Source organism: Chiloscyllium punctatum, chromosome 16, assembly GCF_047496795.1.
Source record: "Chiloscyllium punctatum isolate Juve2018m chromosome 16, sChiPun1.3, whole genome shotgun sequence".
NCBI lineage: Eukaryota > Metazoa > Chordata > Chondrichthyes > Orectolobiformes > Hemiscylliidae > Chiloscyllium > Chiloscyllium punctatum.
This window is the reverse complement of record NC_092754.1, coordinates 8,190,758-8,213,518: the sequence shown is the minus strand read 5'-3', so window position 1 is coordinate 8,213,518 and position 22,761 is coordinate 8,190,758. Positions and strand designations below refer to the sequence as shown.

The 22,761-nt window shown below is 40.8% G+C and overlaps 1 protein-coding gene across 13 annotated transcripts in view; it reads right to left on the bottom strand.

Annotated features, from left to right (window-relative positions):
• The window catches only part of rerea (arginine-glutamic acid dipeptide (RE) repeats a), a 566,413-nt gene that overhangs the window by 179,262 nt on the left and 364,390 nt on the right, over positions 1-22,761 (bottom strand). For 11 of the 13 annotated variants that reach the window (XR_011962674.1, XM_072586150.1, XM_072586154.1 and 8 more), the window contains one exon: positions 3,855-3,979. The exons of the other annotated variants lie outside the window; for them this stretch is intronic. Coding sequence is in view for 10 of the 11 variants with exons in the window: in XM_072586150.1 (XP_072442251.1) it covers positions 3,855-3,979 (125 nt within the window). In the remaining variant the exon portion in view is untranslated. The remainder of the gene's footprint in view (positions 1-3,854; positions 3,980-22,761) is intronic. 13 annotated transcript variants of the gene reach the window in all.

Below are 22,761 nucleotides of genomic sequence, written 5' to 3'. Positions count from 1 at the left end.
TGGTGATGAAACATCTGAAAATGAATCTTCCAGCTCAGCGAACAAACCTACATCCACTAAAGAGATGTGGCTGCAGGGCGGTCAGGAGTAGGAACAGAATATCGAGCAGGTTTCAGTTTTTAGAAAGGTCAGACAAAACGGGAAAAAGGAGGTGGATTAGAACTGCTGTTTAAAAAGAAAATTAATGTGAGTGCGAGGAAGGATATATTAGCTCTGGTGAAGTAGAATCTGTATTGGTTGAGCTTAGAAACACGAAGGAGCAGAAAATGTCAGGAGAGGTTGTATGTAAACCTCCAAACTGCAGCTGTAATTTTGACAGAAATTAGAGATTCAAGTAATAGTAGCATGACTGTAATTATGAATAAAGTCAATCTCCATATAATTTGAGCAAATGAAATCAGTAGCAACACTGTAGAGGAGGAATTGTTGGAGTATATAAGGGATAATTTTTCAAATAAATACGTTGAGGAGCCAACTTGACAAAGGCCGCTCTTGGCTAGGTATTGTGCAACAAGGAAGGGATAACTGCTAATCTAGTTGTGCGTGGGCCCTTAGGGAAGAGAGAACACAATAGGAAAGAATTTTACATTCAGATAGAGAGCGATATAGTTGTTACTGAGACTAGGATCCTGAATTTAATTCAAGAAAATCATGATGGAATGTGGTGCGACTAGCAATGATATATTAAAGACATTTGATTCAAGGGATGACAATAGATAGGTAAATACGCAAAGAATGTGTGGCCAAACTGCAAAAACTATTCAACCCAGCATAACAAAAATAAAATGGGAAATATAGCCACACTGCGGGTAACAAGAAAATTAGGGATAGTTACAAATTGGCCATTAAAGTATAAAACCTTAGGATTGGGACAGTTTAGATTCCAGAAAATGAATACTAAAGTACTGATTAAGAGGGAGAAAATAGAGCATAACAACAAACCTGAAGGGGCATACAGACTGACAATAAACGCTTCTATAGATTTATGAAGAGAAGATTAGCAAAGATGTATGTAGGTGCCCTACAGTCAGAAACAGGAGAATTTGTAATGGAATGGGAAGAAAGAGATGGTAGACCAATTAAGTATGCACTTTAGTTCTGTCTTCTCAAACAAAGACACAAATAAGATCCCAAAATTATAGGGGAGCACGGGGTTTAATCGGAAGGAGGAACCACAAGAAATGAATGTGAGCAATGGAACAATGTTGTGGAAACTAACAGGATTAAAAGCAGGTAAATCCCCAGTGCCTGATAGACTTCACCCCAGATTACTTTAATAAGTGGCCCTTGAAATAGCAGATGTGCTAGTGGTCGTCCTCGAAAATTCTACAAGCTCAGGAACAGTTCCTATGGATTGGAAGGTAGCTAACACGACCCCAATGTTTACAGAGGCAGGCAGAAAGAAAACAGTGAATTATAGACTGATTACTTTGACATTTCCAGTGGGAGAAATGCTAGAGTCAGTTATAAAAGATGTAATAGCACAGCACTTGGAAGATAATAACCAAATCAAACAGAGTCAGCATTGATTTACAAAAGGGAAGCCATGCTTAACAAATCTGCTGAAATTTAACTAGTAGACTGTGTGAGGAGAGCCAGAGGATGTGGTTTACTTACATTTTCAGAAGTCTTTCGGTAAGGTCCCACATAAGAGATTAGTATGCAAAATTAAAGCACATGATATTGGAGATCATGTACTGAAATGGACTGAGAATTGGTTGGACCACTGGAATAAAAGGGTCTTTTACCAAAGGGCAGTCAGTGATGAGTGGGATAATTAATTACTTAGATAAGGGAAAAAAATATGTTATGTTTCCAAATCTGTAGATGATACAAAGCTGAGTGGAAGGGTACGTAGCCAGGAGGATACAGATAAACTTCAGCATGATTTGGACAAGTGGGCAATATATGGCAGATGAAAATGTGAATAAGTGTGATTATCCACTTTGGTAGCAAAGATAGGCAGGCAAATGATCCGAATGGCAATAGATTGGGAAAACAGGAGGTGCAATAAGACCTGGAGGCCCTCACACACCAATTGCTGAAAATAAGCATGCAGGTGCAGTTTGCAAAAAAAGGCAGCGAATGGCACATTGGCCTTCATAGTAAAAGGATTCAAGTACAGCAGCAGGGATGCCTTACTATTATTGTACGGGGAATTACTAAGACCACAGCTGGAATATTAGGTGCAGATTTGATGTTCTTATCAGAGTTTGGATATTCTGGCTATTGAGGCAGTACAAAGAAGTTTTAACAGATTGATTCCTGGGACAGCAGGGACTGACATATCGGGAAGAGATTTAGGATAATTTAGGACTACAAGTTCACAGAGAGTGGGATCTCAAAAGCCCATAAAATTCTAACAACATCAGACAGGATAGATACAGGAAGAATGTTCTCAATGATCAGGGAGTCCAGAAACAGGGGTGACAGTGCTGCTGAGGATAGAGATGAGGAGGAATCTTTTTACCCAGAGAGTGGTGAAGCTGTGGAATTATCTGCCACAGGAAAGTGTTGAAGCAAAAATGTTGAGAACTTTCAAGAAAGATGCAACATGGAGGTGCCAGTGTTGGACCGGGTGATCAAGTTAAAAATCACAACACCAGGTTATCGTCCAACAAGTTAATTTGGAAGCATTAGCTTTCAGAGGGCTGCTCCTTCATCAGATAGCTGTGGAGCAGGATCTGAAGACGCAGCATTTATAGCAAAAGATCTTAGGGTCATGCAACTGAAACGATATAGATCTAGTTCTTAGGATTAAATGGATCAAAGGAAATTGGTGAAGACAGGAGCAGAATACGGAGTTGGATGATCAGCTATGATCACACTGAATGGTGGAGCAGACTCAAAAAGGGATGAATGGCCTATTCTTGCTCTTACGCTTCTATAATTAACCAAAAGAATAGGGAATAATCTAGCACGATGAAAGCAAAACAGTGAAGAATCAATACAAATAGTTGTATATGATTATTCCTCATCACATCAAACCAAACTGTAATCTGCATTTTTCCCCTCTTTTGCTTTTGAGACTCCCAATTTAGATAGACATCAGTTGCAAGAAAGCTACCTGTTCCCCAATCCTCCCATTCCAGGGCCCTGGAGCCAATTATGACCTCCCTACTATTTGCCCAATAGGTTGGTGAACTCCGTGCACAACAGGGATAGATTAGGGCTTTTGTGGTGCAGTTGTAATGGCTACCTCTGGGCCACAAAGCCTTGATTCAAGTCCCACTAGCTCCAGAGACATGTCACAGCTTCACTGAATTGTAGATTAAAAATACCCAGAACAGGGACTGAATGTTGAACCTTCCCATCTTCCATTCCTATCAACTGTCAGTTGGTTCTTGTCCCTCTACCACCATCTTTTCCTCCAACAAAAATCACCCCTATCTAAATCCTATCAGTGCAAGCTTGGTTGTATTGGGGTCCACTCAGTATTTATTTATAATGACAACTGCAAATGTTAATTTCTACTTACCCAATCATGAACATAAGGAACAATCTAGCAATTATGTCCACCATTGAAAATACTATTTCTATACAATGAAACAGCTCCCCACCTTCTGCAATCCAGTTCTACACAATGCTGAATGGAATTGTCTCAATGATGCCTTCTCAATTTATTGTTGATGGAACACATCAAAGTGGAGGGGGGGGTGGGGAAGAGAGAGGAGAGAGAGAAGAGAATTGTCCCCCAAAATTGCATAGGTGAGGAAACCAGCTTCTAACAGCAAAATTAAATTAATCCATTATTCAATACATACCTAATAATCAAGTATTTATATTTGCATTTTCTTGCATGCATATAAAACAAAATGTTGACTGGAGAGATGAAGGTTTGTGCACATTCTTACCTGGCAGCTCTTAGGTACATCAGGAGATCACAATCATTGACACCTGGTGTCCAGACCAGCTCCTCGTGTTCAGTTACCATTTCACCAGTGGACAGGGGAACAGGCTTCAATTCTGGAAGTTTAGCCTAAAAAAAATGTTTAATTAAAGAAGTTTTTCAACCAAAAGTAGAAGAGCTTCTTGAACAGGAATAATCTAAACCAAAGAAACTCTTCAGAACAAATACAAAATATATGCAAACAAAGTGAGACAAAAAAAAGACAAGAAAACAAAATGATCAATTCACAGAATAATTAACAAGGAGGATGGTTATTTGACCAATCTTAGGTCCTTCATTTAGAAAAAGGACAAAGTGCCCCATGGTAGGAACCATTTTGATCTTAAATGAATCCAAGGTCTTTGCCTCTACCAGTTCATTTGAGATTCTGTTCCTGCTGTTGATCATTCATGTCAGAAGAACGTAATATCATCCACAATTTTCCTTCAAATATAATGAACGTGTAACCCTTTGACCTTCGAGAATCCGAGAGCACAGAGACAGTCCCTTCTGCATAAAGTAATTTCCTGTATTATTGTTGGTACAAAATGTACTACATTTCAAACGTTAAAATCTCCTTTGCATCCTTTCAAATGGTAAATAATCCCAAGGTTTTCTGAGCCTTCCTTACAGTTCTGAAATCTGCCACTCTTTGGTTCTTTCTGGCTGGAGTTTTACCAGGGAATTTTAGACTCTGATCGTGACTTCTTTGGATTTTTATTCTACATACATACAAACAATGGCAGACAGAAAATGATCCTTTGGCCCATCCATTTAGTCCCACATAATTTCCCATCTCCTACTTTACAACCAAATACCAGGCTTTTCTTCAGAATGATCTGTGAACTAGGAGTGTGTACAAGATCACATGCAATCCCCCTTTAATCTTCGAGTCATTTCAATTTAAAGAGTAACCCATAGTTTAACTTAATGTTTTAAACAAAATAAAATGTTAATTTACAACCAAACTACTAATGAAATTTAATTCCATAAGAAGTGGTTTACTATTGTCTATACTATTTAAAGTAAGAAGGATAAAGTTGCTTTTGAAGTTTGAAAATTAGGTCAATACCAAATATTGTTCCAGGCCTAGCTTGCTTTAGCATTCTCTTTTTGAAGTGAAGGAGTCGAAACTTGAAGTCAGATTCAGCAAATATGTCTGCCCCTCTTGTTGAATAGGCAGAACTTGCCTCTGTCAATGGACTTAGTCGGTACAACAGCTTCAGGGTGCAAGCAAAGACCCCTTTGACTACTGCTATAACCACTTAAAAATTTTTTAGAAGAAGAGTGTGAGGGGTTCTGGGCAATATCCTTTGTAACTTGCACTGCCGAACAGATAAACTAACTCTCACTTACTGTTTACAATTAGTTCAGCCAAGTGTGGTGATTGGAGCTTTCTTCATAGATCCTCCCAGAGATTTATGCACATGGTTTTCCCAACTAGACTTTCATACAATTTAAAAATGGCTGGACTAACTGAGTTCCACCAGGCGCACTCAACTTCTGATCTCATTTAAACATTGGTCCAAACGTGGGCAAAACAAACCTGAATTCCAGAGCGGAAGAGACATCAAGGCAGCATTTTATGTTTATCCTCATTGTCCTTGAACTGAATGGTTTGCAAGGCAATTATAGTGGGTGGTTCAGAGTCAACCACATTGGTGCAACTGGAATCACATGTAAGTTACACCAGCTAAGAGTGGCAGGATTCCTTCACTAAAATACCTCAGTGAACCAGATGGATTTTTTACAAAAAAGTTGAGCATAGTTTGATGGTCACCATTGCTAAAATTAGCAGGTTAAGAATGTAGCATCAAGGAGCCTTAACAAAAATTAGAGTCGATGCAAATCGGGGGTGGGGGGGGAAGGAGGTGGTACTCTGCACAGGTTGGAGTCATCCCAATAGAAGTTCCTTACAGTTGTGTTCTAGGTCTAGCCATATCCAGCTGTTCCACCAATGACAAGGTCAAGATGTAGGTGATGACTGCATAATGTTCAGTACTGTTTGCAACTCCTAAACTACTGAAGCAGTCTGCATTCAAATGCAGCAGAACCTGGATAACATTCAGGCCCAGCTGTTGAGCGACAAGTAACATGCATATCTTACAAGTTAAAGGCACTGACCATTTCCAAGGACAGAAAGTTCAATTTAACATTCTAGGGTGTTATCACTCATTCACTCACTACAAACATCCTGTGGGTTACCAGTGATCAGAAACTGAGCTGGCCTAGCCATTTAAGTACTGCGGCTGCAAGATCAAGAGAGGGACAAGGACTTCTGTAGAGAGTAACTCACCGTCTGACTCCTTGAAACCTACAAGATGCAGTGCTTGAACGTAATAGAATGCTCTCCATTTGCCTGAATAGTGCAGCTCCAAACATGCTCAAAAAGCTCAATCCATTCAGGACAAAGCAACCAGCTTGACTGGCTGCTCATTCAACACTTTCCACATTCATTCTCACCATCACCAACTTTCAGAAGCAATAGCGTGTACAAGATGCTCTGAAGCAACTCATCAAGGCATTTTCGACAGCCAAGCCCACAACCTCAAGCACCTATGAGGACAGCTGACATATGTTCACACCAACTCAGGTCACAGAGCATCCTGGCTTGGAAATATATTGCCATTTTTTGCGACATGGGTATGTTCAACACACACTGAGTTTTACTGTTTCTCGGTATTGCGTATAAGTGTTGGAAGCCTACATCTGTTTTAACTTTATCCACACTTATTTCAACACCCCGCACGGATGCATGCGCCACTTATTTTGCCTTCAACACATGCATGACTTTATGTGAGAGAGTATTATTAGCTCCATCTGAAATGATATTAAACAAGATTCACTATATCATATATGCTATTGGTATTGTGCAAATACAGTGAAGGTTTGTACAAATACAGCTTCAGCATTTCTATATGCTATTCTGTTAAACAGCAAACTCTCCATGATGTTGGGCAGCTTTTGTTTTAAAATTGGGACAACAATGGCTCTGAAACTTAAATCAAAAAAAAGAAATTGCCCTTGGCTAAACACCTGCATTTCCATGTACTACACAAGGCACGATTGCTTAGTTTTCCAGGTCACTGGTGTTTTTTGTACCATAGTAGTATCAGAACTTGTCTGAATATTCAATCATTGATTCAAACAGCAAAAAAAACAAAAACAACTAATGAATGACTGTATATGGGTATTTGCATATTGTCTTAAAGGATAATGATCAAGGGCAAATGTATCAGTAATTCTGCACATGAAGTGTTCAGCATGGTTCATACTGCCTAAAAGTGCGTTTCTCTAAACATTAGGCACTACTCCTTCACTTTGCAGCGTACCATTTAGTAAACTCACTGAATATAACCTCTAATGACCTGTGGAAATAGTTATTAAGGAGAGTAACGTGATACAACCATTGCTATTAAATTAGTGTGACAATCATTATACAGTAATCACTGTACAGATAGTTCATTACCTTTTGGACATAAGCATTTAATTTTTTTTTAAATAGCGCGATGTTACAATTTCAAAATAGATCATCAGAAACACCAAAGTAATGCTTAAATTTAAATAACTATTTGATAGTGAGTGCAAAGACATTTTTATCATGATTTTAATTCTCTATAATATCCCTTCAGTTTCATTTACAGACATCAGTCCTCAGCTGAAAACAGCATGAGTAAATTTGTGCAATTATCACACAAATTTCAAAACAAATTTAGGCATTAAACTCATTGTTTATTGCGATGAGTGTAAATGAGGAAGTACACATGCTGAGTCAAATGAAAAACAGAAATTTACACAGTCAGGTACCCTAAGAAAAAGCAAGACATTGATGTCTAAACTGGCACTGGATAAGCAACTGCGTGATAATGGCACAAATTTCCTTGCCATGCTGTTGTCAACTGAAACAGTTTGGTTGGTGCCTGAAACTGGAACTAAATAAGTATTAAAAACATGATAAAATTAAAATTAAATCTATCTGGGACAACACACCCATCCTAGGACAAGTCAAACAGAGACACACACAAGAATTCCTAGAAACATGACATTCCACCCGAAACTCCATCAACAAACACATTGACTTGGACCCCATATATCGCCCCCTGAGAAAAAGAAAAGGAAATGACATCGCCACATGAAAGGACATCACCAACCTAAGGAAACCCAAACCCACAAATAGAAAGTAGGCTACACCACCAGTGCTTCATCAAAGGGTCAATGAAGAAGTTGCCTAGTATGGTGACGAAACGTCTGGAAACGAACCTTCCAGTTCAACAAGCAAACCTACATCCAGAATATCTTACTGCATACAAACTGTTCAAATTCTTTATTGAATGTGGTTTCAACTTAAACATTACTTCAGTGGACATGTTGATCTGTTTTACAATTGTAAACATGTACCACATGAAAATAATTAAAGGCTTATTTAAAAATACCATCAACGAACACAGGCTTTTAGGGTGTTAGAAAATCTAAAGCACAAAATGCTTGGAACAAAAAGATGCAAACGAAATTATCTGAAGATCAGACAAAGAATGCTGAACTTGTAGGTGTTCAGATTTCTTTCCTTCTCATCAACAAACAATATTCTCATTTGGTAACACGAAAAGCAGGTTTAAACATTACACTTCCTTAACCTCAAATTATGACCACAATGAGGTTACTTAAAAGTTTACACTTTCTGTGCTTCTCTCTACTTTCTTACAAAACGTCTTTCATGCCTTTACAGTGTGATGAGTCCCCACTAAATCAACCACATTTTCAGATTAGAACACCAACCACAACAGTAAAAGGTTAAACAACTCAAAGGCTGAATAACGTATGGGACTTTTCTGTCAAGCTCAAAAAGATCAGTTCAACCAAAATTAAAGATTAAAACTGCTTGTGTGATCTAAGTTTTATTTTGGATTAAAAGTAGGCAGCAAACAACAAAGTGGCGAATGAGGTTTGGTGTTAACACATTCCTTGCATGAAAGGGCAACCATAAATCAAAATATTGTGCGCTACAACTTGGGACCTTAAAATTTTTCTAATTCCAAAAAACAAGTCAAGAGGTTTGATACATTAATTTGTAACTTATATTCCTGGAATGGATGAGTTGGGCCAAAGGGCCTACGACTCTATGACTCTTCTCCTCTCGTGCTTTTTCACTTATTTCTTTGTCTCTTTTTCCTTCAACAGAAAACAGAGAAAGTAGGAAGCTTTACTTTAAATGTTAAAAAAAAAAGAGTAGAAAGTAGAATGATGCAGACCATGCTAAGAACATTGTTCCATTGAGAGCACAAGAGGTAAATTTTATGGGGCACAATACACACCTCTGTTCAGTTAGACGCTAGAAAGTTTACAATACAGAAAGAGACCATTCAGTCCATCATGTCTGTGCTGGCCAACAAAATAGAAAAAGGGTGGCACAGTAGCTCAGTAGTTAAAACTGTTGCCTCACAGCGCCAGGGACCTGGGTTCAATTCCAGCCTCAGACGACTGTCTGTGTGGAGTTTGCACATTCTCTCAGTGTTACGTGGGTTTCCTCTGGGTGCTCCGGTTTCCTCCCACAATCCAAAGATGTGCAGGTCCGGTGAATTGGCCATGCGAAACTGCCTGTTGTGTTAGGTGTATTAGTCAGGGGTAAATATAGGGAAGCGGAGTGGGTTGCTCTTCGGAGCGATGCAGTGGACTTGTTGGGCTGAAGGGCCTGTTTCCATACTGAAGGGAATCTAATCCAATCAGAACTAGCCACTCATTTTAAACCCTCCTTGCAGCAGCTAGTCCACAGTCTTACAGGTTACAGCCCTTCAGTTGGTGATCCAGGTATCTTTTAAATGAGTTGAGGGTTTCCACTGCAATAAAACTGGGCAGTGAATTTCAGACACCCATCACACAGTGGATGAAAAAAATGTTTTCTTATATCCCATCTAACCTGTCTGTGCTGCCTGGTAATTGGCTTCTTTGCTACAGAAAACAAACCTTTCCTGTTAATTCTATCTGAACCCATTATTTTGTACATCTCAATTAAGCCTCTTCTGTTTTAAAAAAACAAACCTAATCAATCAAAATTTTCTTCATAACTGCAATTTTCAAGCACTGGCAACATTCTTGCAAATCTTGCCTTTCTCTGCCCGAAGCAATTATGACTTTTCTGTAATGCAGTGACCAGAACTGTTCACAAAATTCTAGCTGTGGCCAAGCTTGCATTACATACAATTCCAGCTTTACATCCCTGCTTTTGTATTTGCTGAAATACAGACATAGGAACAGAAGTACATCTTTTGGTCCTTTGAGCCTGATCTGTCGTTCCATATGATTCATGTTTGACCATCCAACTCAGTACCTGTTCTTGCTGTTCCTCCCATAAAGTTTGATGTGTTTAGCCCCCAGAACTATATGTATCACCTTCCTGAAGACAATCAACATTTTGGCCTCAACTACTTTTGGTGGCAGCGAATTTCACAGGTGCACCACTCTGAGTGAAGAAATTTCTCCTCCTCTCAGTCCGAAATGGTCTACCCTGTATCCTTAGGCTGTGACCCTGATTTCTGGATCTCCTGATCACCAAGAATATCTTGCCTATGTTTCCCCGGTCGAGTCCTGTTGGAATTTTATGGTTCCATGAGATTCTTTCATTCTCTGAAACTCCAGTGAATAGGATTCTAACCAATCTAGTCTCTCTTCATGTTTTAGTTCTGTCATCCCAGGAATCAATCTGGTAAACCTTCATTGCACTCCCACCTTAGCCGGATCATCCAGCCTTAGTTAAGGACGTTGCACACAACAGCCCTTGCACAATTGCAACAAGACATCTCTGCTCCATACTCAAATCCTCGTGCTGTGAACACCAACGTACCACTGGCCTTCGTCACCTGCATGCTTACTTTCTGCAACTGGTAAAAGACATCAGGCTTTTGTTGCACCTCTCCTTTTCGCATTTGCATTCAGGTTTTGTTTTTGCTTTTGTTTTCACTACCAAAAAGTGAATAACTTCACTTTTATCCACATCATACTACATCTGCCATGCATTTGCCCATTCACTCAACATGTCCTACACCTTACCCAAAAAGGAAAAGAAAGCAGTCTACCTGCCAATTTACTAAATTCTCAGCCCAACCTCTGTGGCCTCATTTGATGTTTAATTAGTACATCACTCTTCTTCACAGCTACAATTGATTATTTAACTAATAAAGAATAATTCCACCGTGTCTTAATCTCCCTTCCTATCTTGCCTGAAGACTCTACATCCAAAAATGATGGGCGTCATTTTTACCTCAAGGCAAGTTACTGGCAGCATGATACAATGACATGTATCCACCCATGCCCGCAGCTCAATGGATTTAGCTACTATACTTCTTGCAGTTACATATACACCTTTTAATGCTCCCAAATTTCTGTTCCTAAACGTTTCAACCTGATTTGCTTCTGCCTTTCAGACCCACTGATTTTCTACCTCTGAATTTGCCCTCAGATTCCCATACCCCTGCCATTCTAGTTTAGAATCAATTCATAGAATCCCTGCAGTGTGAAAACAGGCAATTTGGCACACCATGGCCACACTGACCCTCTAAAAAGTAACCCACAGAGACCCATTCCCTACCCTATTACTCTGCATTTACCCCTAACTAATGCACTTAATCTACACATCCCTGAATACGATGGGGGATTTAGCATGGCTAATTCACCTAACCTGCACATCTATGGATCATGGGAAGAAACTGGAGCACTGGGAGGAAACCTATGCAGACATGGGACAACGTGCAAACTTCACACAGTCGTCTGAGGATAGAATTGAACGTGGGTCCCTGACGATATGAGACAGCAGGGCTGACCACTGCTCTCCAAAAGCACTTAAATCTCATAAGTTCTGTTCAGGTACCACCACTCACAATACATCATATCGAGGGTTAGTTCTGAATCAGTGAGAATTTAATGTGAGATTGAGAGTTTGATCTTTTAAGGTAGAATGAGAATTTTGTTCCACAGCAGAACTACCACTACTGTACTACTTATGGAAATGCTGGGTTTTATAGATAAAGCAAGTTTAAAGATACTGGCTTATTAATGAGCACATAGATTATTTCTGAGCTGTTGATTGCTGTTTGGCCTTTTTTATATTAAGGAATCCAGAAAGTGCAGTTTAACTCTATTAGCAGAACTGTCAATTGAGTTTCAGGTTGAGTTAAGATCCTGTCATCAGAAAGACCTATAATCTAAACTGACCTTTCAGCAGAGCAGAGAGAGAGCATGGCATTCTAAGAAATGTGGGGGTTGAGAGTGTGGTGCTGGAAAAGCACAGCAGCTTTCAAAGAGCAGGAGAATCAACGTTTTGGGTATAAGCTCTTCATCAGGAATGAGCCTTGTGGCCCACGGGGGTTGAGAGATAAATGGGAGGGGGGTAGGGCTGGGACTGGACGGGAAGGTAGCTGGGAGTGTGCTAGTTTGAAGGAGGTGGTGGGGGAAGGTGATAGGTGGGAGAGGAGGGTGGAGCAGATAGTTGGGGAAGCAAGATATCTTGGACAGGTCAAGAGGGTGGTGCTGAGCTTTCTGGGGGACAGGAATGAGGAAACTGGTGAAATCCACATTGATCCCACTGAGCATCTGGTGCTGAGACAACCAAATGTACACCAGAATAATGACTGAAAAGTCATGATTCTAGAGTCTACCTGAGTTGCTGGATTTTATGATGCAGTTGCAGAATCTCCATAGAGCTCATCCTCTGACACATCCACTCACTGGAGGCTACATGATGTGATTAGCTTGCTGCAAAGCTGCTCGCTCATGGGGGACAAGTCATATTCTAATTGACTGGAGGCATCAGTACCGCCAAAACTATTTTGCAATAATGACACTAAAGTCAAGATTTCCATCAGCAAAATTCTGTAGTGCGACTTTGCACTCTAAAGAGAGATTTAATAGAAAAACCTTTCAATCTTTGTGCCTCTACTTTTGAAGGTGCTGACTCATCCCAAGGGGTATGACTAAGCAACCTTAGTGGTGTTGCTAACCAGCTCCAGGGAAGTTTCTTCACCCAAAGTCACCTAGTGCCTGATGCTCCTGCCATTGCTGCCAAAAGCTCCTTTCCACCATCATTCACCGACAGTCTGGGTCCCAGTGATGACCCAAGGCCTTGAGTGAGTATTGTGGCAGCAGCAAGCACCAACTTCCCAATAGTGCTGATTGACCAACAAGTCTTGATACATGTGACCTCAGCCCTGTGGGATCTTTTACCCTGGTTAAGGTCTGCCACTGACCAGTTAAGTGTTTGACTGGCACTTATTTGAACTGGCCTTGCCCAAAAGAGCCAATGCAGGGCTCTGCAGCCAGTGGGGCAAGATCTCCATCTTCTCAGGCCAATGGTTTTGAAAAAAAAAAGAGATAAAAAACCCGAAACATTAATTCTGTTTCTCTCTCCTCAACAATGCCAGCTAACCTGCTGAGTAATTCCAGCATTTTCTGTTTTTTTTTAAATAGCTGAGGCCAGCTATCCCTGAATAGTTTTGAGTTCAAACTGGGGCATTCTAGTTAGTACAGTTTAGCTACACATCCTCTTTACCAAATAAGTCACTGGGGAACACAAACAATGATGACTTCTTATTCATTTTACTTTTGATTTTCTGCAGTCATTTTGTTTTGTACCAATTTTAGAGCATAACCGTCACTGATTTACATGACATTCAGCAGGTATGTATAATGGAAATCTTTAATGCATAGCTTTTGAGAGTTTCGCAGAAGCAATATGCCTTAGGCAATGCAGGCTAGTTAGCCATCCAATCTCTCAGCGCAATGTGACCGCTAGCGCGCTGCCAGAGGACATATAGATTTCTCGAATTGCCTACAACTTGAAATAAAAATAATGGGAAGTTGTACTGGCACCAAGAAGGCTGTCAATCTCAGTGTATGTGGGTTGAATGAACTGGGATGTGTGCTCCCACCCACTTGTATCCTTAGTAGCATGTGGTGCAGAAACTGATGCAATCGGCTCAATAACTGCATCTGTCATTCCACCTGTTGGCAAACAGAACAGCCTGAGAAGGTTCAACCTGGCTGAAGGCTAGTGCTAATCCATGACTCATTCCCATGATAAGCTACACATGGGATAAGTTAGTATTGCTTCCCTTAAATTTAATAAGTAGTAGAAGAAACCTATGATGCATATAACACTTCGCATGCCCCATTTACACTGACGTACACAAATGGCACGCTGAAAACAATTGCTGGCAGAAAGATCTTGGATTTGGATCTTTGCTCAAATCAGGAATTTCTTCCCCCAAAAGATGGTGAGGATAGGCAAATCGCAAATATTCAAACTGAGACCCACAGATTTTTGTTAGGCATGTGCATCAGGCTTACAGAATTAAAACAGGCGGATGGAGTTGAGATATCGATCAGCCATGATCAAACTTAACAATGGGTTCTCTGGGACAGCGAGGGAGCCTCTATCACTGAAACAAAAGGTTTGGGTTCAAGTCCCACCTGCTCCAGAGATGTGTCATACCATAGCTGAACTGGTTTAAATACTTCTGTGGTTAGAACATCAAGCAAGGCCCTCCCTGGTGCAGAGGCATTTAACATTTTTTTTTAAAACAAGGGCCAAATCCAAACGTCACAGCAAATGAATGAACCATGCATGATGTGGCTAACTAAGGTCAGCCAAAATTATGAGTCAAATCAAAACGTTTGAAACATTACATGATAATGCTGTGTGCAGTATTCACCGAAATGCAGATATACATTTAAATTGAAAATTGGGAGCATTCAGGTGGGGAAAAAAAAATCAAGATTTCATAAAATCTGTCTTACCTCAAGCACAATAAATTAACAAAACTACCCAGAACTGTGCTTCTACAGAATGAGAGCTCATGAGACGGTCAATGTATATATTTTGCATATCTCCATGCCGATGGCTAAAGGCAGCAAACAGGCCTGAATTTTGCTTGTGACCCTTACACGGCAATCCCAGGTGACAAACTCCCATTGTCCAGCTACAAAGACTGAACATTTTTAGAACAACATAGATCCTGAATTGGTGGAGATTGAAGGCTTCGTCATATTTTGTTCACAAAATTGCTCAGTTACCCAAGCACAAAGCTGTTGGCAGGCAGAAGGCATTGATATCTAGTTACTGGTCCATAGACCAATCAGCTACTCACTGCCAGCCAAAACTGCAATTATACAGAATCCTTCAGGCTCCAGCTCATCTGCAAAACAAACTTCAACTACTACTCAAACAACTAACTGTGTAAACAGTACACATAATAGAGCGGCAGGTTACTTGCTTTCAAAACATACAGCAATCCTTAGCTTTAAAACAGTCCTTTTCCATTTCAGACTCAAATGAAAACTATAGAAAAATAAAACGGGAAATTCAACACAATGTTTAAATTTTGCAGGCATACAAAACTTACAAGGGCTGTAACTGCTGAACTTAGGTCAATGAAAGAGCAGCCTTATTTTGGCTAACAAAGGATTGATCTTTGCTAATTAAGGAAACAATACACTGCAACTAACACGTAAAGATACAACAGCTTCAGAGAACTGAAATACTGGATGCAATGAATGTTGGAGGCACAGTGGCTACAGACAGTAATGAGGTTCAGAAAACAGACCACAAACAAACCAAAATCTGAAAAATAAATACGTATAATTTAGCGGCAGGAGCAGACCGATTGACCACACTTCATTAAGATCATGTCTGCTCCGATTACACAACATACTTGCCTGAACATAATAAACGTGAATTCCTTATTTTAAAAATTCTATCTACCACATATTCAAAGATGCTGCTCTCATTGTCTTTTGAGAATGAGTTCCAAAGACTCGGGACCCTCAGAAAAAAAATCTCCTGCTCTTAATCTGGGCGACACAGTGACACACTGGGTGGCACAGTGGCACAGTGGTTAGCACTGCTGCCTCACAGCACCAGAGACCCGGGTTCAATTCCCACCTCAGGTGACTGACTGTGTGGAGTTTGCACATTCACCCAGTGTCTGCTGAGGTTTCCTCCGGGTGCTCCGGTTTCCTCCCACAATCCAAAAATGTGCAGGTTAGGTGAATTGGCCATGCTAAATTGCCCATCGTGTTAGGGGCAGGGGTAAATGTAGGAGAATGGGTCTGGGTGGGTTGCGCTTCGGCGGGTCGGTGTGGACTTGTAGGGCCGAAGGGCCTGTTTCCACACTGTAAGTAATCTAATCTAAAATGAAAGCAGCGAACAGGAGTGGAGCAGACCAATGATGTGAGGACAACAGATAGTGGCAGAGAAGACTAGACCATATATATGAGCGCATATGGACAGAGATGGACTGAAATTCATTGCTTTGCACTGAATGACACGCCGACACAGGATTCATAGGGGAAGAATGATTACTGAAGTATCTTATTTGCCAGAAATGGCATCAAGTTTTAGAAGGGGAAAATACACTGGCAAAGAACAAGTTACACTTGTTACATAGAGTGTATGTGTATTCAGCCAAGTTACAGTAATGCCTTCTCCATCATCTTTCCTTGTCTTTCAGGTCTCTTTTTCCCCTCTGTAGTCAACCTGGCAATGTTTTGGGAATATGATGGCTCTCTTGTGATTAGGAAGGCAAATACATATGCATTCGTAGGTTTGAAAATTGTGCAATTACTAAAATGCAAGAGAAGGTGTGCAAAACTTGCAGAATTACTTCTCGTCAAATGGTTTCAAGTTATGCAAACTGGTTTAAATACAATTGGGCAGCTCAGGGGCACTTGTTAGATGGTGCCTGATTAACCAACCCTTGTAATTCAAACGGAATGCCCATGGAGGTCGTACTGTGCGGATTGTTCTTTTTTTAAAATAAAGGCCTGCACAAGTAATATGGTCACCACACAATCACAATATTTTAGCAGCTTGCTCAAGTCACCCAAAAATCAGACGTTTTAAAAAAAAGGCAGTAGGGTTTATTTGCAGAATTGCCATATTTGGTAGTGAGTGCACTCTGATTCTTTTATATATTGGACTTGGATTCTGCATCGTCAATGAGCCTGAGAAGTAAGTTTTGCTAAGTGCCAAAGGGTAGTGAAAAACATTGATCTCAGTTAACTGCACATCATGCTGGTTAGCTCAGTTGGCTGGATGGTGTGTTTATGGTGCAATGTGATGCCAACAGCGTACGTGCAATTACCACACCTGCTGAGGTTTCTGTGAAAAACTCTCCTACTCAATCTCTGCCCTTGCCTGAAACGTATTTACCCTCAAGTTAAATTCACCACCAGTTTTTTTTTTCTCTCTCTCAGAGTCAGCAGCCCTCTGGTAAGACTATGACAACTTTGGTTTTTACACCACTACCAATGATGATAGGTTAAGTAAGTGAGCAAAAAGTTGCCAGATAGAGTATAATTTGGGAAAATGCGAAATTGTTCTTTTTGTAAAGGAGAATAAGAGAAGAGACTATTATTTAAATGGAGACAAACCGTAGAAAACTGCACCACTTGGTGAGGGAGGGGGAACTGATGCATGAAACACAGAAAGCAAACACAGGTGCAGCAGATAATCAAGCGGCTAATAGAACTTTAACCCTTTATTTCAAGGAAGTTAGAGTATAAGATCAGGGAAGTCTTATTGTGAGTGTACAAGGTGCTAGTGAGGCCACATCTGGAGTATGGTGAGCAGTTTTGGTTCCTCTATTTAAAAGAGAGATACCGTTGGAGGCTGTTCAGAAACATTCACAAGAATGATATGGAGGGATAATCTTATGAGCAAAGGATAAACTCACAGGAGTTTAGAAGAATGGGAGGTATCTCACTGAAACATATAGGATTCCTAAGGGGCTTGACAGAGTCAATGCTGACAGGATGTTTCTCCTCATGGGAGAGAGTCTAGGACCAGAGGACATTGTCTCAGAATAAAGGGGCATAAATTTAGTATGGAGATGAGGAATTTATTCTTTTAGAGGGATGAATGTCTTTGGAATGCCTTATCACAGAGAGCTGTCTCTCAGAGTCCTTATGTTTACTCAAGGCTGTGAGAGATACATTCTTGATCAGTAGGAGAATCAAGGTTTACAGGGAAAATGTTGGAAAGTGGATGCGAGGAATGTCGGATCAGCCACAATCCTATTGAATGGAGGAGCAGGCTTGAGAAGCCAAATGGTCTACTCCTGTTCCTATTTCTTATGGTCAACTAGCAGCCCACAAGGTGGAGTTCAATTCCTCTGATGCTTAATCCTAATTCTAATACTGTAATGGAACAATAAAAGGAAACAGTCGATAGTGTGGTGCTGGAAAAGCACAGCAGATCAGGCAGCATCTGAGGAGTAGGAGAATTGATGTTTCGGGCATTAGCTCTTCCATCAGGATTCCTGCTGTTCTCCTGCTCCTCGGATGCTGCCTGACCTGCTGTGCTTTTCCAGCACCACACTCTCGACTCTGATCTCCAGCATCTGCAGTCCTCACTTTCTCCTAAAAAGGTAAACACCCTGGAAACTGAAGAAAGCAATATGTTATACTCTTTTGTACCTTACCTGCCAATCTAGCTTTCAAATGTTGAACCTACTTGCTGGCTGTAATGGTCTTCATAACATATGTTTAGCATTAATAATCCAGCAGCTACAGGAATGAACATGGCATAGACAAATACCTCTAACAGGTTATTCTGAAGTGGAATACAGTGAATCCTCAATTAACGTTGTGGTGGTTTCTCGAAAATTGCAACATTAAGTGAATTGACTTTAAGTGAATCATAGGTTCCCATAGGAATCCACTTTCAAGTCAGAGTTAGGTTCCATTGGACATTTTTTGCCAGATAAGAACAATGCACAATGGAAACATTTCACTAAACATGGCCAGTATTGTGCTTTCCGAGCTGAAATAACGTACAAAATAAATTCAGCACTGAATATAAAATAAACATATTACAGCATACCCCCGGCAGTATATTTTAATAATATACTCACCTGTATTTTAAGATCTACTCAGCTCCATCTAGTAGAAGCAGTCAGTCAGCGCACAGAGCTACAGAGTCCCTGCTTCAACCAACATCTGCCACTAGATGGTGATCTCCAGCATGAGTTCAGTGCAGCAGCCAGCCAAAAAGAGTGGCTGCGATGGCAAATGAAGCAACCAAGAGAGGACAAGAAGCAAGGCCAACACTTGGGCAGAAGTGAGGAGGAAGCACAGTTGGTGGGTGGCTTGCTAAGAAACAAGGTGGGATCTAAGCAAAGCAAGTGGGGAGGATGCAAATGCAAAAGGAAGAAACTCCAGGAGACTGGTTCTGGAATTTGGAAGGGAAAGGATGAGAAGGCAACAACATTTAATTTGAAATGCAACCATTGGTCAAGGGAAACATGTTCTAGAAATAGAACAACATTCAATTGAAATTACATTAACCAGAGCAAATGCAAGGTCTTACCACACATTTTAAAAAATTGTCCCAATCTCTGTACTGACAAGAATTTACATAAACCTTTGGACATCTGCACTCAAGTTCTGAGCCCTTGCTTATTCGCAACGTTAACAGCTTTACCAATAGCGGTTATGCTTTCAGCTTCCAAGGCTCTAGAATTCCTTCCCTAAATTTCTCTGCCTCTGCATCGCTCTTAATAACATTCCTCAAAACCCAGCTCTCATTAAACTTTTAGGTATCTGCCCTAATATCCCCATTTATGGATAGAGAAAATATCAAAAATCTCTCTGTGCCACTCTCCTGCCTGGACATACCAGAGTGTGTCCAGAAAAACCTAACTGGATTCCATTCATCTTTCTCCTGCAAATTCTTTTCTTGATACAAAAAACAAAAATCACCTTCAGAAATTGTAGAAGGGGCAAATTCTCAAACAGTGAATTAAAGACTGAACCTGTGTTCAAGTCATCTTGTCTCAGTGGCAAATAACTGAAAGGAATTGGAAGAAACTAAAGGAAGCAACTTATTGAATCGTGCTGTCCAGACTGATATTATCAAGTTGTTTCTCCCTTACTTTCTTCTCTTTTCACCTTTAATATCAAAATCTTGTCTGCTGTAGTGTGTGTGTCTGTGTGTGTTTGAGGGAATTTAAGACGAGGTAGAGTCTAAGGTCTAAGAGTTAGAGTCATACAGGACAGAAACAGACTCTTCGGTCCAATTCGCCCATGCCAAACAAGTTTCCAAACTAATGATGTTGTGAAACCTGAAAACGGTTCAGCAAAGATTCATAACGATGTTGTCAGGGTTGGAGGGTTTAAGCTGTAAGGAGAAGTTGAATAGGCTGGAGCTATTTTTCCTGGAGCATTGGAGGCTGAGGGGTGACCTTACAAAGATTTATAAAATCATGAGGAGCATGGATAGGTAAATAGGCAAGGTCTTTATCCCAGGGTGGGGGGTCCAAAACTAGACGGCATAGGTGAGAGGGGAAAGATATAAAAGGGACCTATAGGGCAACTTTTTCACGCAGAGGGTGATGCATGTACGGAATGAGTTGCTAGAGATAGTGGAGGAGGCTGGTACAATTATGACATTTAAAAGGCAACCTTCTTCTCTCTAGTGAGAGCAGCTTCAAGTCCCTCAACCTTTCCTTGTAAGAGTTTCCCTCCATACCAAGCATCATCCTGATAAATCACCTCTGAACCCTTTCCAAAGCTTCCACTTCCTTCCAATAACATGGTGACCAGAACTGCACGCAATACTCCAAGTACAACAGCACTAGAGTTTTGTACAGCTGCTGCATGACCTCATGGATCCGAAACTCAATTCTTCTACCAATAAAAGCTAACATACTGTATGTCTTTTTAACAGCTCTATCAACCTGGGTGACAACTTTCAGGGTTCTATGCACATGGACACGGAGATTTCTCTGCTCATCTACACTACAAAGAACCTTACCATTAGCCCAGTACTCTGCACTCCTGTTACTCCTTCCAAAGTGAATCACCTCACACTTTTCCGCATTAAACTCAATTTGCCACCTCTCAGCCCAGCTCTACAGCTTATCTATGTCCCTCTGTAACCCACAAAATCTTTCAGCACTATCCACAACTCCACCGATGTTAGTATCATCCGCAAATTTACTAACCCATCCTTCTATGCTCTCATCCAGGTCATTTATAAAAATGAAAACAGCAGTGGCCCCAAAACAGATCCTTGCATTATACCACTAGTAACTGAACTCCAGGATGAACATTTCCCATCAACCATCAACCTTTGTCTTCTTTCAGATAGCCAATTTCTGATCCAAACCACTAAGTCGCTATCAATCCCATACCTCCATATTTCGTGCAGTAGCCTACCGTGGGGAACCTTGTCAAACACCTTACTGAAATCCATATACACCACATCAACAGTTTTACCTGCATCCTCCTGTTGGGTCACTTTCTCAAAGAACTCAATAAGGTTTATGAGGCACAACCTACCCTTCATAAAACCATGCTGACTACCCCTAATCAACTTATTCCTATCGAGATTATAAATCCTCTCTCTTATAAGCTTTTTCAGCACTTTACCCACAACCAAAGTAGGGTTCACTGGTCTATAATTACCAGGGCTGTTTCTACTCCCCTTCTTGAATGAGGAAACAACATTTGCTATCCTCGGTCGGCATGGATGAGTTGGCCTATTACATAATTTTCTTAAAGCGCAATCGCACCAGAACTGAACTATCGCATTATACCCGATCCGATCATACGTGTAAATCCTGTCCCTTGGGATTCCTTCCAACAACTTGCCCACCACCAGTGTCAGGCTCACCAGTCTATAGTTCCCTGGCTTTTCCTTACCACCTTTCTTAAATAGCGGCACAATGTTTGCCAACTTTCAGTCTTCCATCACCTCACCTCAATGACAAATATCTCAGCAAGGGGCCCAGCAATCTCTTCCCTCGCTTCCCACACAGTATTAGGGAACACCTGATCATGTTCCAGGGATTTATCCACTTTTATGGTATTTTGAGCAATGACACAAATTTGTTTTTGTTTGAACTTCTGGTTGCCCTGTAGTGGTGAAACGCTCTGATGGCACTCCCTGCACAACACTTATCAATTCATGGAGAATCAAGATAGTTAGTGAGGACATTGTCTAAAAGTAACTCTGAACTCCCAAAAGCTATTGGACAACAGGTGAGGTCTCATTAACTTTCTCTTTCAGAACTTGAGAGGGAAAAACTGACGAAATATCTTGAAGCAGACAATGATCAGGAAATCTTCCTTCTTTCCCTCACTTTGCCAAGATAATAACATCACCAGCAGAGACAGGTTTATGGTTATAGTTTTTGGAAAAGGTAGTTCTTATTGATTAGGAACCAAAATAGCAGTGAGCCAATAAACACACACACTATATACCACTCACCTATTACCCTCTACTCACTGATGTACACTGGCTCAGTGTCAAAAGATTTTAAAAACCCTAGCTTCTTGACTTTAATTTCGCCAATCTTGTAGTCCTAATCTGAACACTGTAGCCTTCTGCAGCCCCTACACCCCTCCTTATCTCTGTAACCTCCTGCAGCCCCTACACCCTTCCCTATCTGTAACCTCCTGCAGCCCCTACACCCCTCCCTATCTCTGTAACCTCCTGCAGCCCCTATACCCCTCCCTATCTCTGTAACCTCCTGCAGCCCCTACACACCCCCCCAACCCAGATCTCTGTAACCTTGTCCAACCCATACAACCTTGCCAATCTCTATAACCTTGTACAATCCCCTTAGATCTCTGTGCTCTTCCATTTCTAAGCCTCTTGCTGATCCCCCAATTCCCATTGCTCCCCCCTGAGCGCCTGTACTTTCAGTTGCTGGGGCTAGAAGCTCTGGAACTCCTTTCCCTGAAACCTGAGCATTAACATTAGGTTTGAACTGGCAAATCTGAATTAGGTTCAGTGTGAAGTCACCATGATAGCAGCTTAACAGTGTTCAGAACAGAAAATGAGTCTAGCCCTCTCACTTCCTGCCCAATCTTCCCAACTT